Raw genomic sequence first — 14364 nt, 5'->3', positions numbered from 1 at the left:
CACCCAGGCTGCCAGTGCAGAGGCAGTTGTGGGTCCGCGGCTGTGGCTTGGTCTGGTGGCTGTCAAGGATCTGCTGTACCAGCTGCTCCACCGAGAAGCCCGAGCTGCTGTTCCCGTTGCTGCAGGTCCACTTGATGCCGTGGACTGTGGGGAGAGAGGCGGGGCGGTCAGAGGCCACGGCTGCGGGGGGCAATCCTGCGAGGGCCGGGACCTGGGCCCGCCCTGAGCGCGGCCCCCTCTCTGCTGGGATGCTGGCTCCAGGCACCATGAAGGGATGGCCGTAAGGAGTGGAGGAGAGAGGAGGGTAGAGAAGGGAGAACCAGGCTGCCCCACCAGACCCTGCCCCCTGGGGACCAGTGTGCGCCCCCCTGCCTCCTGTCTTCCTTTCCTGTGGCGCATGGCGGGGGGGTGGGCAGTAGAGGCCCAGGGAGTTGCTTTATTTTTTTTCGCAAAGACCAAGTACATCGGGTGGCTCTTCAAGGGGTCCTGGAGTGGAGGGGACAGAGAGCGAGGATGGGGAAGGAGAGGTGCCGGAGGCTGAGGGACCTCCCCAGACCGCAGGTTGCGGAGATGTGGAGACGTGGTGGAGGTTGGGGAGAATGGCTCCCATCCCGGCGGGTGGCGGAGGGGGAGCGCTTCAGCCTCCTGCTCTCATCAGACTTCCCGGCCTCGAGGGATGGCAGACTGGGCACAGTGGGTGCCCCCTGATGGCCCGCCACCCGGAAGGCCGCCCTGGGGGTTTGGCTCCACCCTCCTCAACCCTGGACCCCTGGTGTCCCTGGTGTTGGAGTGGGGGACCCAGCATGGCTGAGGGTGGGCTCCCTGCCTGCCTGACAGGATGGGGCTGGAAGCCTAAAATAACCGACTTGCCTGGCTGGGTGTGTGGACTGACTGAGTTTCACACCCGCTTGCTCTGCTGTGTTCTCTCAGCTGGAGCAGACCTGGCTGAGAGGCGGGGGGCTGAGCCTGGGGGTGCCTCTCTGGTGGCTCTGGGGGGCCGGGTCCAGAGGCAGTGAATCCACAGCCCCGGGGCTGGAGCTGGTGCCTGGGGCTTCAGGAGGGACCCAGGTCCCTATGAAGGGGGTGGATGGTGGGAGCTGGTGGTCTGGGAGGAGGAGCAGGGCATCAGGGCACAGGGTCAGGTTAGAGAGAGGCCAGGGGCTTTGCCAGTGCAAGAACAATTTGCTTTCTCCTGATCTCACGTGGACTCCATGGGAAGAACGGTCACAACTCGCAGAGCCTGCCTTTGCTCTGTGAGGGGCACAAGGAGACACACAGGGAGAGTCTACACAGCGGGTAGGAGCTGGGTTGGGTTCAGATGTGGATTGGAGTCCAGGTTTTGTTCTGTACTTGCTGTGTGAATTCGGCCAAGTCACTAAACCTCTCTGAGCCTCAGTTTCCTCATCTGCAAAATGGGAAGACAAGAGTATCTGCCTCACAGGGTGGCCTGGAGGAAACCCAGTCTCCTGCCTGGCACTCCGCGTGGACCCAGCCAAGAGTAGCTGTTGTCATAACCGTTAATGTTGATGATGGCAAGGACAGTGACACACAGCATGCGATGCTGGCCTTGCCCCACAGCTTGGTCGATGCTTTGGGAACAGGCCTAGAGAAGGCAGCTTCTTGCTGTGAAATCCACGGAGGGCTCAGCCTTGGAACGCTGCAGGGAGAACTCCACGGCGCCGTCTGCCTCATGACTCAGCTCCTTGTCTGCTCCTGCGCCTTCATGTAGAACTTCAGTGGTTTTTCAAAGGAAACCCCGGTGTGAGGGTCGTGATCTGCTGGGAATCCCCGAGGCCGCCGCTTTTCTTCTCCGTGCACCTGCCCAGGTGTTCGCCCAGGATCCTCACCTCCACTCCATTCTGATGAGGCTCTGGCCCCTCGAGAGGTCTTCTGGGCTCTGCCACTTATTTCTTCAAAAGCGCTGGGGCCCCAGCCCTGCTCCTGGTGGTCCCGAATTCTGGCGGGTCATTGACAGGGGACGGTGGCTGAGTGGCTTCTGCCTCAAGCTAGCTCAGCTGCCTGGGTTTGAAGTCGTGGGCGCCTGTTTGGAGCCCTGTGCGATGCGCACGCCCAGGGGTTGGGTGTTTGCAGCCCACCTTTCTGCGGGTGGACGGCGCCTCCCCTTGGGATCCCTCAGGAAAATCTCTGGCAGCCCCAGGAAGCTTGCACTCCCGCTGGCTCAGGCCCACCTCCTGTCTGGCAGCTGGAAGGGACAGCCCAAGCCAGGGGTTTGCAAGCCTCATCATAGCTGTGGAGCACTTTTCGCAAATAAACCTCTACCTGGAAATCCAATATGGAAAATAGATCACAGCAGAAGGGGCCTGGCCCAGGCAGGACTTAGGGGTCAGGGCGTGTCCTCACACCTGGGCCCCCCTTGGCTGAGGATCTTTTCCAGAATCCTCATTTTATAGATGGGAAAACAGAGGCTGAGGGTGGGGGCCAGAGGGCAGGACTCAAGCCGCTGTACACAGATGTCCTGTCCCAGCTGTCCATCCCCTGCCCCAGCCCAGAGGTTCCGGAGGGGTGCCCAGACTTTTCTTTTTTTTTTTTTTTTTTTTTTTTTGCTGTACGCGGGCCTCTCACTGCTGTGGCCTCTCCCGCTGCGGAGCACAGGCTCCGGACACACAGGCCCCGCGGCCATGGCTCGCGGGCCCAGCCGCTCCGCGGCACGCGGGATCCTCCGGGATCGGGGCACGAACCCGCGTCCCCTGCATCGGCAGGCGGACTCTCAACCACTGCGCCACCAGGGAGGCCCCAGACTTTTCTTTAAAGCTCTGCACGAGTTCCTCGCATGCAGTCAGGATGGCAAACACAGGGCTCTGTCTTAAGCCGAGTCTGCAGATTCTGCAAGTGTGAGACCAGAAGCATCTCCAGAGCTCATCACGGGCGCTTCTACCTGTGCAGGGCTTGGAGCAGGGGCTCTTTCCACAGCCAGACCAGGTGTTCCCAGGGAACCCTCTCTGGCCCACCCGAGTCTGAACTTGAATCTCTGGAGACATGAGCTAGGCTCAGGCAGCCCCACCTCTGGCTTCTGGCTGCAGGACCCCACCCCACCCAAAGGTCTGGGGTGCTGGCTTTGGGTGGGCTCGCTAACCCCCGGACTGCCAGTCGCCTCTGCTGGAACGTTCTGGCATTTTGGACCAGGCCCCCCCTGTGCTGACAACTGCCGCTCAGACCAGCCTCCTCCAGCCCCCGTGCGGGCGCCGCTCCTGCGTTATTCCTGCTTCTTGTTCGTCTCCTCATGTTGTGAAGGTTATAAAATGGAAAACCCAGTGAAGGGTGACAGATTGCAAGCAGAGAATTTCTGGATGCTTAATGCAAATTACCTACTGTCTTAGCGCATCCAATATGCAAATTGCCTCCCTCCCCCTCTGGTGGGGGAGGGGAGAGGGAGCCCCCTCCTCGGAGGTGGTGAGCTGTTAGTATTGAATATCAAATACTATCAAGACGGCTTTTAACATGTCATGCTCCGCTTCTCGACACGTAACCAATCAATGGGAAAGGAGATTTCTATTGGGAAAAGCGTGCTTTATGGAAGGAAGGTTGATATACACGCACGCTGGCCCCCTCCCCCTCCACTGCCTCTCCTCCTTCGTAAAAGCAGCTAAAGGGAAACCCATTAAAGGTCATGAACTGGGGCGGAGGGCACAGAAAGAGAAAAGGGAATACGCCCCCGCTCCCCCCCCCAAATCACCTCTTTGTGGCTCTGGGCCACATCGTCCCCTCTGCCCTCTGAGTCTCGGTGGAGGGCTCCTCATTCCCAGGCCACAGTCGGCCGCTTGGGGGTCAGGGGTGGCCTGAGTGTTTCCCGCCGAATCCCTGGCCGGGGAGCCTCTAAAGCTCCCCATGCAGGAGGTCTGGAGGGTGCTCCCGGGCTGCTCAGGTGATGGAGGGGGGCCTGTCTTGTGTGCCCGGGAAGGCTGGGGCAAGGAAGGTACCAGAGAGGGAGAAGGCGGGTATGGGTGACTCCTCACAGGCCTGCACAGGACAGGAGTGGCCAGTGGGCCACACTGGCCAGAGGAAAGTGGGGTGCTGCAGGGTACTTCTGCGGCTCCGCCCATAGTCCTGCTGCTGCCCAGGGCCCCCCGCCCCTGGGCCCGACACTGGCTCTGCCAGGCGGAGTGCTGCAGGCCCTGTGGGAGGACTGGTCTGCAAGCCGACGGTGCTGACGTGGCCTGAACACGACGCTCACCCTAACGACCTCCCAGAGCTGGGCAGCCGGGCTAACACTAATCTGAATAATCAAAAGGAAATCGGTGACGACAGCATGGGGCCACGCTTTGGAGAGCATCTTCTGATGAGCAATTCACCCAAGAGGCAGCCAGCCGCTGGGAAGAGTGTAACTGAGATCTGGAGGATGGGGCTGGGGAAGGTATGGGGTTGAATCCCCCACCCCCACCCCTGCCTGGGGCCAGCTGCCAGCTGAGGGCCACTTGGCTCATGCCTGCTCCATGCCAGCCTTGCGGGGGGTTGTAGGTGGTGAACTTTGGCCAGGTAGGCTTAACTTGACCTCAGATTGAGCTGCCCTGTCACTCTGTTATGGACAGAATTGTGTACCCCCCCAAATTCTTAGGTTGAAACCCTAACCTCCAATTTGAGCATATTTGGAGATAGGGCCTTTTGGAAGATAATTAAGGTTAAATGAGATCCTAAGGGTGAGTCCTAATCCAACAGAACTGGTGTCTTATAAGAAGAGGAAGAGACACCAGGGGTGAGCACACAGAGGAAAGGTCATATGAGGACACAGCAAGAAGGCGGCCGTCTGCAAGCCAAGGGGAGAGGCCTCCACAGAAACCACCCCTGCCCACACCTTGATCTTGCACTTCCAGCCTCCAGAACTGTGAGAAGTAAATTCCTATGGCTTAAGCTGCCCAAGCTGTGGTGTTCTGTTATGGTAGCCCCAGCGGACATCAGGGTTCAGGCCTGAGCCCTACATGCCCCTGGGAGGGACCCACCCTACCCTGGTGCTGCACAGATTGGGTGTGTATGTTTGAGGGGCACTGAGATCTTCCCAGAATGCCTCCTTTTGAAACCGAGCAGGAACCTGTAAGGCTCCTGGACACAGAAACATTTCTGTCCCCCATTTCTTGTTTGTAGGGAACAGACTCCAGCCTCCATGACCTTCCCTGAGTCCCAAAGGGCAGATATGAACAGTTGCTAAACAAGGGAGGAGCAGCCGAGAAACCACCTGAGGCGAGATTAGAGGAACCAGAGAAGCTCATCAAGAGACCACCTGAGACCAGATTGGAGGGGTGCAGCCCCTGCACACACTCTAATCTTATCAGCAACCCCATGCTTGAACTATTGCTATAAAACTCCTCATCAAATCCTCCCGGGTTGGGACACGGAGTTTTTCGGAGCAGGAGCCCGCTGTGCCCCCCTTTGCCTGGCAAAGCAATAAAGCTGTTCTTTTCTACTTCACCCAAAACTCTGTTTCCGAGATTCGATTAGGCGCCGGTGCACAGAGGCTGAGCTTTCGCATCACTTGTGCTGCCGCTTTAAATCTTACCCTTCCATCCAGCACATGCCAGCTCAAGCCTCACCTCCCCCTGGAGGCCCTCCTGGTTACTCTAGCTCTCGTCCCCACTGGAGCCAGAGTCTGACTCATGGGGACAGGATGTTATCGAGGGGACCTTCTCTATCCCCCGTGCTTCGAACCATGCCTGGCACATAGCAGATGCTCAGCAAAGACTGGTGGAGTGAATAAACGAATGGGTGGTTTCTTAGTCACTCACACCCTCTCCAGCACTGCTCCCTTTTTGTTTCATCCATTCATTAATTCCCCCAATGAACTGTAAGCAGAGCTCACGTCTCAATAATAGTAACAAAAATAATATCTACTGAACCGACACTACCTGCTAGGCATTGTGCTAGGTTCTTTATATGTTGACTCCATTATAAAAAGAAATAAATCACAATAACATCTACCCTTGATTGAGTATCTACTGTGGACAGGGCACTGGGCAGTGGTTCTCCAAGTGTGGTCCCAGCTGCCGTAAAATCACCTGGAAAGATGTTAGAAATGCACATTGCCGGGCCCCACCCAGCCCTATAATGAATCAGAAACTCAGGGGAGGAGGCTCAGATCTGTGTCCTACCCTCCAGGGGAATCGAGGCTGGCTCAAATTTGAGACCCATTGGTCTAGAGATTACGTCTCTCATCTCTCAATGATCCTTTGAGGCCGAATTATTGTCCCGTTTCATTCATGTGAGAACCAAGACTCGGGAAAGTTGTGTAACTTGCCCAAGGTCACTCAGCAGATAAGTGGGGGTGGGGAGGGGTTGCAGTTTCCACTGAGCCATCTGCCTCGGATGGGTCTTCCCAGGCTGCATCCCTTCTGGACCAAGGAATGGCCGGACGGTTAACCACGGGCCGGGGAGGGAGGGCTACTCCCATCAGAAGGCCGAGATTCTTTCTACTCACTTCACTTCCTAGAGAGAGGGATTCCGCGATTTCCTGGAGGCGGTGAGTGTGCAGGAAACCCAGAGCCCCTGGGGCTAGGCCAGGCTCTGTCCCCCAGCCCGCCGCCCACCCAGCTGTCTCCTGCCCTGACTATGGAGGGTGCCGGCTGCCTCAGAAGGGCCAGGTGGGCTGGAGGCGGGGAGAGGCAGAAGTTCTAGAGCCCCTGCCTCTTCTCTCACGACCTTCCTCACTCAGGGCTGGGCCAGGCGGGCAGCCAGGCCGGAATGTGCGGCCACTCAGACCAGCTGGCCTGGCCGCCCAGACCAGGGCAGAGGAAGCTTGCCTTGGGCCTCGCAAGGGCAGGGCAGGAAGTGAGAGGCAGGGCCTGCTGTGCACCTGCTCTTGGAGCAGAAGAAGCGCGAGAGGGAGGGAGGCCCGTGGGAGAACCTCTCAGCATCTGAACCTGGGCCGCTGGGGTTCCCGGGATGGGGGGTCCCCGGCCTTGTTCACTGAAGCCCACCGGGGTGAGTTACGGGAAATTTCTATGAAAGGCAGGGAGCCCGAAGAAAGACTCTTCCCAGAGAACATGGGAACCGTGGGAGCAGTGTTTGGCTCCTTGTCTGGATTTCTAGTCACTGGAGGTCAGATGGGGTGGGGAGGGGACACCGAGTCACAGACGGGGGTGGGATGTGTGTAGGGGGCCCAGAGGCAGTCTTCTTGGTTGTCCTCTGAAGCCTCAAATGTTGCTTCCCGAGGTGGCTGCCCCAGGCAGTGGTAGAACTTTCCTGAAGGGCAGGGAGAACCTCTGAGCTCAGTGCCTGGCTAGCTGTACGGGAGGGAGGGGCTGAGACTCAGGAACATCCAGAGCCTCTCGGTGGGTGTGGGGGGGGTACTTCCCTGGCGGTCCAGTGGTTAAGACTGCACTTCCACTGCAGGGGGCACGGGTTTGATCCCTGGTAGGGGAACTAAGATCCCGCATGCTGCGTGGCAAAATAAATAAGTAAGTATGTAAGTAAGTAAATAAATAAAATATTGAAAAAAGCAAAACAAAACAGAGCCTGTGGGAGACAGGCCGGCAGGACCATGCTGGCCAGGGGTCAGGGGTCCCAGTGGCCGCAGCTCTTTTCCTCATATGCATGTGATCTTGGGAAGATCTTTGATTTCTCTTGGCCTCCGTTTCCTCATCTGTAAAATGGGTGCCTCCCACTGGTTCACCTGATGACACATCTCTGTTCCCCTAGGGACTTCAAAGACACAAGTGGGTCCCACACCCCGGATTCCGATTCGGTGGCGTCTGCAGGAGATCTGAGTCAGGACAGGGTTGAGGGCCCCGAATGAGATGACCCTTTCTGCTCTGAAACGTCATGCCTGGAACACTTTGGAAAGGAATTAGACGGTCAGAAAGGCCTACTCTGGAAGGCCCCTCACCCTGAGGTAGCCCCAGGAGCTGGTGCGAGCAAGCTGCCTGCCCTCCTTTTCTCTGTGGGGCTCTAAATTCTGGAAGGATAATAGGCCCGTCGGCTGGAGCTTGGGTCACCACGGTAACGGCACAGGTGGTGCCTGCCGGGATGGACATTTGGCTTTCTTTGCACAGGAAGAGGTTTCTTGGTGCTGTGTCGAGCAGGTGACAAGTGGCATGTTGGTGACAAAGAAAATCTCCCCACCTCCCAACAGAGGCTTTTGGGGGGGCCTTTCTCTTGGCCCCCAGCAGCCTGCGCTCATCCAGTGCTTCCACCCCGGGACTCAACTCTCCGTAAAGACCCACACAGAGGTGACTGTTTAACTGCTGTCCAGACAGGTCCCCTTGGAGACGGAAACGGGCACTGTGATAATTTGTCTGGACAATGGTGTCACCTGGACGCTCCCAGGCAACCCGGACTTGTGGTCACCCTACAGACGAACCACGTGAGAGAGGTGGGCAGGAGAGGGACCACCAGACGCCTCTCTAGGAGTGAATGAGCCCGTTTGGATGGCTCCAGTTGTTGACACTAGAAGGCTGTCTCCATGGCAACAAGGTCAATGGGAAATGGCAGCCACGTTGGTTTAATTTTCACTGTATTCTTGTTGACAGGAGTAAAGGCCCGGCTTCTGATTTCTTGGTTCAACTGGATAAAATTTTCATTAGATTTAACTTCTCATATCCAGACACCCACATATGATTCCATTTCCCCCTCTCACCCTCAGCTCATTCTCCTACTGGTCCTGAGGACAACATTTTCAGAAATCTCATTTCGAGGAGTGTGCAGGCTGAGCGGGGACAGGATGGCGTGTGTGTGTGCGGGCACGCATGGGCTGTGTCCCAAATGGGCTTGTAATTCCTGGTTCTGAATGTCAGGGGACGTGGGGCATAAGACCCCCCTTTCCATCTTTTACCAGGAGGCACCGGCTTTGTTCCAACAGTGAACAAGCCCAGGGAAAGGCAGAGGGTCTGAGGACTTCTTCCAGGTGGGAGGGACCTCAGAGGTGAGGGGCGGGGAGAAGGGCTTTCCCAACTGGGAGCTGATGTGGGCCGCTTAGGCTGCACCAGCAGGAAATTGAGGCCACGTGGGGATGCAGCTCCCCGTACCTCTGCACTTGACCTCACAGGCAATCTCCTAGAAGCTCAGTGGCATAAAAAGTGGCCTTGGCTGAGTGTTTCCGCACCGGCCCCGCTCACTGGGCCAAGGATGTGCATTGTGGAGCGATTTGAGTCTCGCAGAATCTCCTGATTTGCTGAGTGGCATTGTTACCGAGGCCGGGAATTCTTTGCTCTGTAGTGAGAGCGTGCGTGTGCTTGAAGTTCTCTGATTGTCTAGCAATGTTGGATGGAAGCCCGATTTGGCAGTGGTGGGGAGAAGAAGCTTTAGCCATTCTCCCACAGCTGGGAACCACGTGGGCTCTGAGTTCTCTTCTCTTCGGGGCTCCACTGCAGCCTCTTCTCCCAGGCTCTGCCCAGGGGCAGAGGTGGCAGGAGTGACCACCTGTCTGCCAGCCCCTCTGGGCCACGAGCAGCAGGGGCAGGGGACCAGGTTTTTGGGTTCCAGAGGGTCTCCGTCTTACTTTTGGGAGACCCTGGACTCAGATCCCTCCTCCATGTGCCCGGAGGTGGTGCCTGCAGAAAGGCAGGCGCCCTAGAAAGCTCCTACCAGAACCTTCAATTTTCAAAGAGAAGCTGAAAATCTGGAGATTAAAATGTTGGCAATAAATTCTAAGTTTAACAAAATCACCCCCCAGCATGAGCAGGGCTGTGTCAGCTCTGGGAGGTGGTCAGGCACACCCTCCCCACCAGCACAGAGGGGCCCCCATCCAAGCTCCTGGAATTAGTGGATGGCAGAGTCGGAGGAGGAGGATTCTGTAACAGCAGGGGGTGCACGGTGCCCAAGTGGCCCTGAGGGGGCAAGTAGCCAGCAAGCGACAGGAAATCAAAATAAGTATTTCTCTTTCAGTTCTCTGATTTGGGGGACAAACCAGCTAAATAAAATTTAGCCCAAGGGAGAAAGCCACGTTTGCAAAACAAGCCTGGATCCTCCCAGCAGAGCAGGAAAAGGAAGTCATCCCTATTTAAAACCAGCCTATCCTACTAAGTGAAGTAAGCCAGACAGAGAAAGACAAATATGGTATGATATTGCATATATGTGGAATCTCAAAAAAAAAAAAAAAGGGACAAATGAACTTATTTACAAAACAGAAAGAGACTCACAGACATAGAAAACAAACTCCTGGTTACCAAAGGGGAAAGTGGGGGGAGGGATAAATTAAGAGTTAGGGATTAACATATATACACGACTACATATAAAATAGATAACCAACAAGGACCTACTGTAGAGCACAGGGAACTCTACTCAATATTTTGTAGTAACCTATAAGGGAAAAGAATCCGACAAAAAGAATAGATATGCATATATGTATACATTTGAATCACTGTGCTGTACACCTGAAACTAACACAACATTGTAAAGCAACTAGACTTCAATTAAAGAAAACAAATCAGCCCCGCCTCTTCCGGCCTCTCCACTGCCTGCTCTCCCCTGCGCCAGGCTGGGGGGTGCCCGGGAGGCGTCCTAGAGAGAGTGGGAGATGTAAGGAGACCCACCCTGCCTGCTCTTCATCCCTGCAGCTCCTAAGCAAAGAGACAAGCAAGATGGACAGGGGACTCCTCCCCAGGCCCTTGTGTACTGAACCGCCTCCCTCCGTGACTCCAAATCCCGCTGACACAGGCAGAAGCCTGGGCCTCACAGGCTTCACCCACTGTTAACGCCTCTGCACTTAGGGAAAGAGCTGCGGTCCTGGGCCCTGGACCCACCACGGGGATGCAGATGTGCTTCCCTTTATGGGGCTCCAGGGTTTCTCATGACTTCCAGTCAGTAAGTGTCTGGCAAGACCCCATTATGTGCCTGACACTAACATCTAACTTTCAACCCAAGGTAACTTCTAGGGTTGGTACCATGTCTTAATCCAGAGTCTATGGAAAGATGTCACAGGGTCCTGAAACACCCAGAAGTGATACACCCTACTCTTTGCACAAGTTCAAGATCAGCATTGCCTCCCGTGCCAGCCTCACTTCCACATGGATCTGAGAATCAGCTGATACCCAAAGAGGCCTGTGGCCCCCAAAAGGGGCCGACCCTGATCTCTGCAACAGGCCTCCTTGGCTGGCTTCTCACTGGAAACTGCATTAGGCTAGGATCTCTCAAAAAGCAGGAGAATCTTGCTTGTTAAAAATTTCAGATTCCTGGGACGTCCCTGGCAGCCTAGTGGTTAGGAGTCTGCACTTTCACTGCCCTGGCCCGGGTTCAGTCCCTGGTCAGGGAACTGAGATCCCGCAAGCTTCATGGCAAAAAAAAAAAAAAAATCAGATTCCTAGGGCCCTGCCTTTTATCAACCTGCCCCAGAGGTTCTGATATGGGCCACTGCTCCCGGCACTGAGCCCATGTCTGTGCCCAGGCTCTGCGGGCCTTGAAGGACTGGCAGGGGGTGGTGGGCAGCGAGAAGTGGGGGAACCACAGCTGCTCTGGCTTCCCTGAGCCCCCGTGGTGGGCGGCCTGGAGGTGTGCACGCTCATCCCTGACTCCCGGTCTCTCACTCCTACCCTGAGTCTAACTCCAGAGATGGGAACGCTGGAAAAGGCTGCTAATTGAATATTTCTGGCCAGAAAGAAACCTTCCAGCCCTGGGTGACAACAGCTTCCCCTTTCCCTGGACTGATCTACCCCCCACCTTTCCCTCCCAACTCACGGTGCCCCTGCGTGCAGCTCCATGGGGACAGCACCTATGCGACTTGCTTTGCAAGTGCCCCTCCATCACCCAGACTGAGAGTTGAAGCACGCGTTCCTGGTCACGGGTGAAGCTGCCGGCCCTCCACCTGCAACCGGCCAGGCTATGCCTGATCAGGATAGACCACATGGGAGAGGAGGCTCCCTAGGGCCCCCTTCTGTCTGTTCCAGCCCCCCCTCAATCCCCCTCCTCGATCCAGAATCACAGAGCAGGTTCCCGGCACCAGGTCCACGGGCAGGTGTGGGTCGTGCCCCCTGCCTGCCTGCTCCCATCCCAGCCTGGGGAGTGGGACACCTCCGGAGAGGTCACGTCTCTGAGCCGCTCTGCTGCTGCAGGCCACCAGGTGGCGCCAGTCGACCAGGAACCGGTTTGGTGTGGGCCCCAGAAAGGAAAGCCTTTATTGATTTTACTTCTTGATGTTCTATAATCACCAGGATGACAATCTAAGCAAAAAGAAAAACAAATAAACACCGTCCCTCTTACTGGGTCTTTGGTCTTTGTCTGGAAAATGATGAAAAAACAACAGGCGCCCTGACATACAACCTGAGGCTTGGGTGTGGCAACAGTGAGGTCAGCCTCGGCAGGCGGAGGAAGGGCCGGGGGCTCTGGAGACAGAGGAACCTCACTGTTGGCTTAACCTGCGGGGTGAGTAGCTCCTGGAAGACGCCGCTGAGAGCCAGCCTATTCCTTCTGGTCTCCGCTGCAGCAGCCACGTCTCAGCAAGGGGGTTCCTGTCTCCAGCCACCCTGCCTTTGCCGGGTCCCTGTGGCTTGCTGTCCCGGCCTCACGGAGGCACAGAGGCTGTGCTCCTCCGGAGGGTGCACGTGGAGGGGCTGACACCCTGGCTTCTGGAACACCTACAGGCTGCAGGAGCCCAGGGACCAAGGTGACTGGGAGAACTGAGGCTTTTGGGGAGCTAGGGGGGCACACTTGAACCCCACACTCAACATGGGCTCCACCCACCATCAACATGGTCTTCATCACCTTATACTTGACTTGGTCTTTGCCCACCTACCCTCAACATGGCCTCCCTCCCCACACTGAATATGGATGGCCTCCACCCTCACTACCAACAAGGCCTCCACACATCTCCACACACAACATGGCCTCTACCCTCACTACCAACATGGCCTCCACCCTCACTACCAACATGGCCTCCATCCCTCTCCACACTCAACATGGCCTCCATCACCACTACCAACATGGCCTCCGCCCCTCTCCACACTCAACATGGCCTCCATCCCCACTACCAACATGGCCTCCATCCCTCTCCACACTCAACATGGCCTCCATCCCCGCTACCAACATGGCCTCCATCCCTCTCCACACTCAACATGGCCTCCATCCCCACTACCAACATGGCCTCCATCCCTCTCCACACTCAAAATGGCCTCCATCCCCACTACCAACATGGCCTCCGCCCCTCTCCACACTCAACATGGCCTCCATCCCCACTACCAACATGGCCTCCATCCCTCTCCACACTCAAAATGGCCTCCATCCCCACTACCAACATGGCCTCCGCCCCTCTCCACACTCAACATGGCCTCCATCCCTACTACCAACATGGACTTCATCACTTCATTCTTGACATAACTTCCTGCCTCACACTCAACACGGCTTCCTCAGTATGGCCTCCACTCCCGTGTACTCAACGTGAATTCCACCTCCACCCCCCACCGTCAACATGACCTTTACCACCTCACACTCAACCTGGCCTCCACCCCCACCCTTAACACGGCTCCACGACCCTGTGCTCCCATGACATCTACACCTCTCACTCCATGCGATTTCCATCACTTCGTGCTCAGTGTGCCCTTTAAGCCTCAAACGTGAGGCTCACTGCAGTCACCTCAGCGCCACACCTGTGTGTGCCCCTGCCTGCTCCCTCCTTCACGCTGCCCACCCAGCCTCCCTGCCTCCCGTCTGTCCCGCACGTTCCTCCAGGCCGGGGGGACAGGGAGCCTCCCGACTGCTCCGGGCCTGGATCTCTTGAACGTCTGGGCACTTGAAGGCAGAGCCATGTATTCTGCTCTCAGGCCGTCTGCTTCGGGCCCCTCAGCCGGTCCGGCCTCTTGGGTTTGTCTTCCTGAGGGCAGGGCACGGGTTTTTCCCCACCTGGCAGCCTCCGCAGGGCTGGCACTGAGCTGAGCTCAGGGCAGAGGTTCTAGAAGCCTGTTCTGGGTCGGTGTTGGTGGCGCAGGAGTGCCCGAGGGACCGTCCAGCTGGTCTTTGCTGATGCCCCTCAGCACAGGGCTTGGCAGGGGCTGAGCGCTCAAGCTCAAGAGAGAGGACTGGCCTTGTGGCTCCGACGCAGCCCCGACAACTACATACTTTGTGTCCACGATGTCGTTTGACAGCCACGGGGCCGCAGGGAAGGGCCCACGATCAATCCCGCCCTGAAGGAGGACGGTGCTGCTCAGAGAGCTGGGGTGACCTGTGCCAGGCCGCTTGCTGGTCAGAGGAGGAGCTGGGACCCCCCCTCTCCGCTCCCAGGTCTGTCCTTCTACCCATCCCCCCGCCCTCACTGCCGCTTCACCCACTTTCAGGGGGAGGGTCAGGCACTTGCTCTGGCCCAAACAGTGCCGGGGTCCCCACCTGAGCCAGGGAGGGGACGGTGGTGGTGTGTTGAAGAGCCTTGGGGCTGGAGGGGCTAGAAAACTGAGCCCTGCTGACTCACACGTGCGTCCCCGCGCATGTCCCTGTGGG

At 57.1% G+C, this 14364-nt stretch overlaps 1 protein-coding gene across 1 annotated transcript in view; it reads right to left on the bottom strand.

Annotated features, from left to right (window-relative positions):
* The window catches only part of CAMTA1 (calmodulin binding transcription activator 1), an 899418-nt gene that overhangs the window by 92120 nt on the left and 792934 nt on the right, over positions 1-14364 (bottom strand). The window contains exon 9 of the mRNA XM_060088900.1: positions 4-144. Within this exon, the coding sequence (XP_059944883.1) occupies positions 4-144 (141 nt within the window). The remainder of the gene's footprint in view (positions 1-3; positions 145-14364) is intronic.

Source organism: Mesoplodon densirostris, chromosome 2 (assembly GCF_025265405.1).
Source record: "Mesoplodon densirostris isolate mMesDen1 chromosome 2, mMesDen1 primary haplotype, whole genome shotgun sequence".
Lineage (NCBI taxonomy): Eukaryota > Metazoa > Chordata > Mammalia > Artiodactyla > Ziphiidae > Mesoplodon > Mesoplodon densirostris.
Note: the sequence above shows the minus strand (reverse complement) of the source record. Positions and strands in the feature narration are given on the sequence as shown.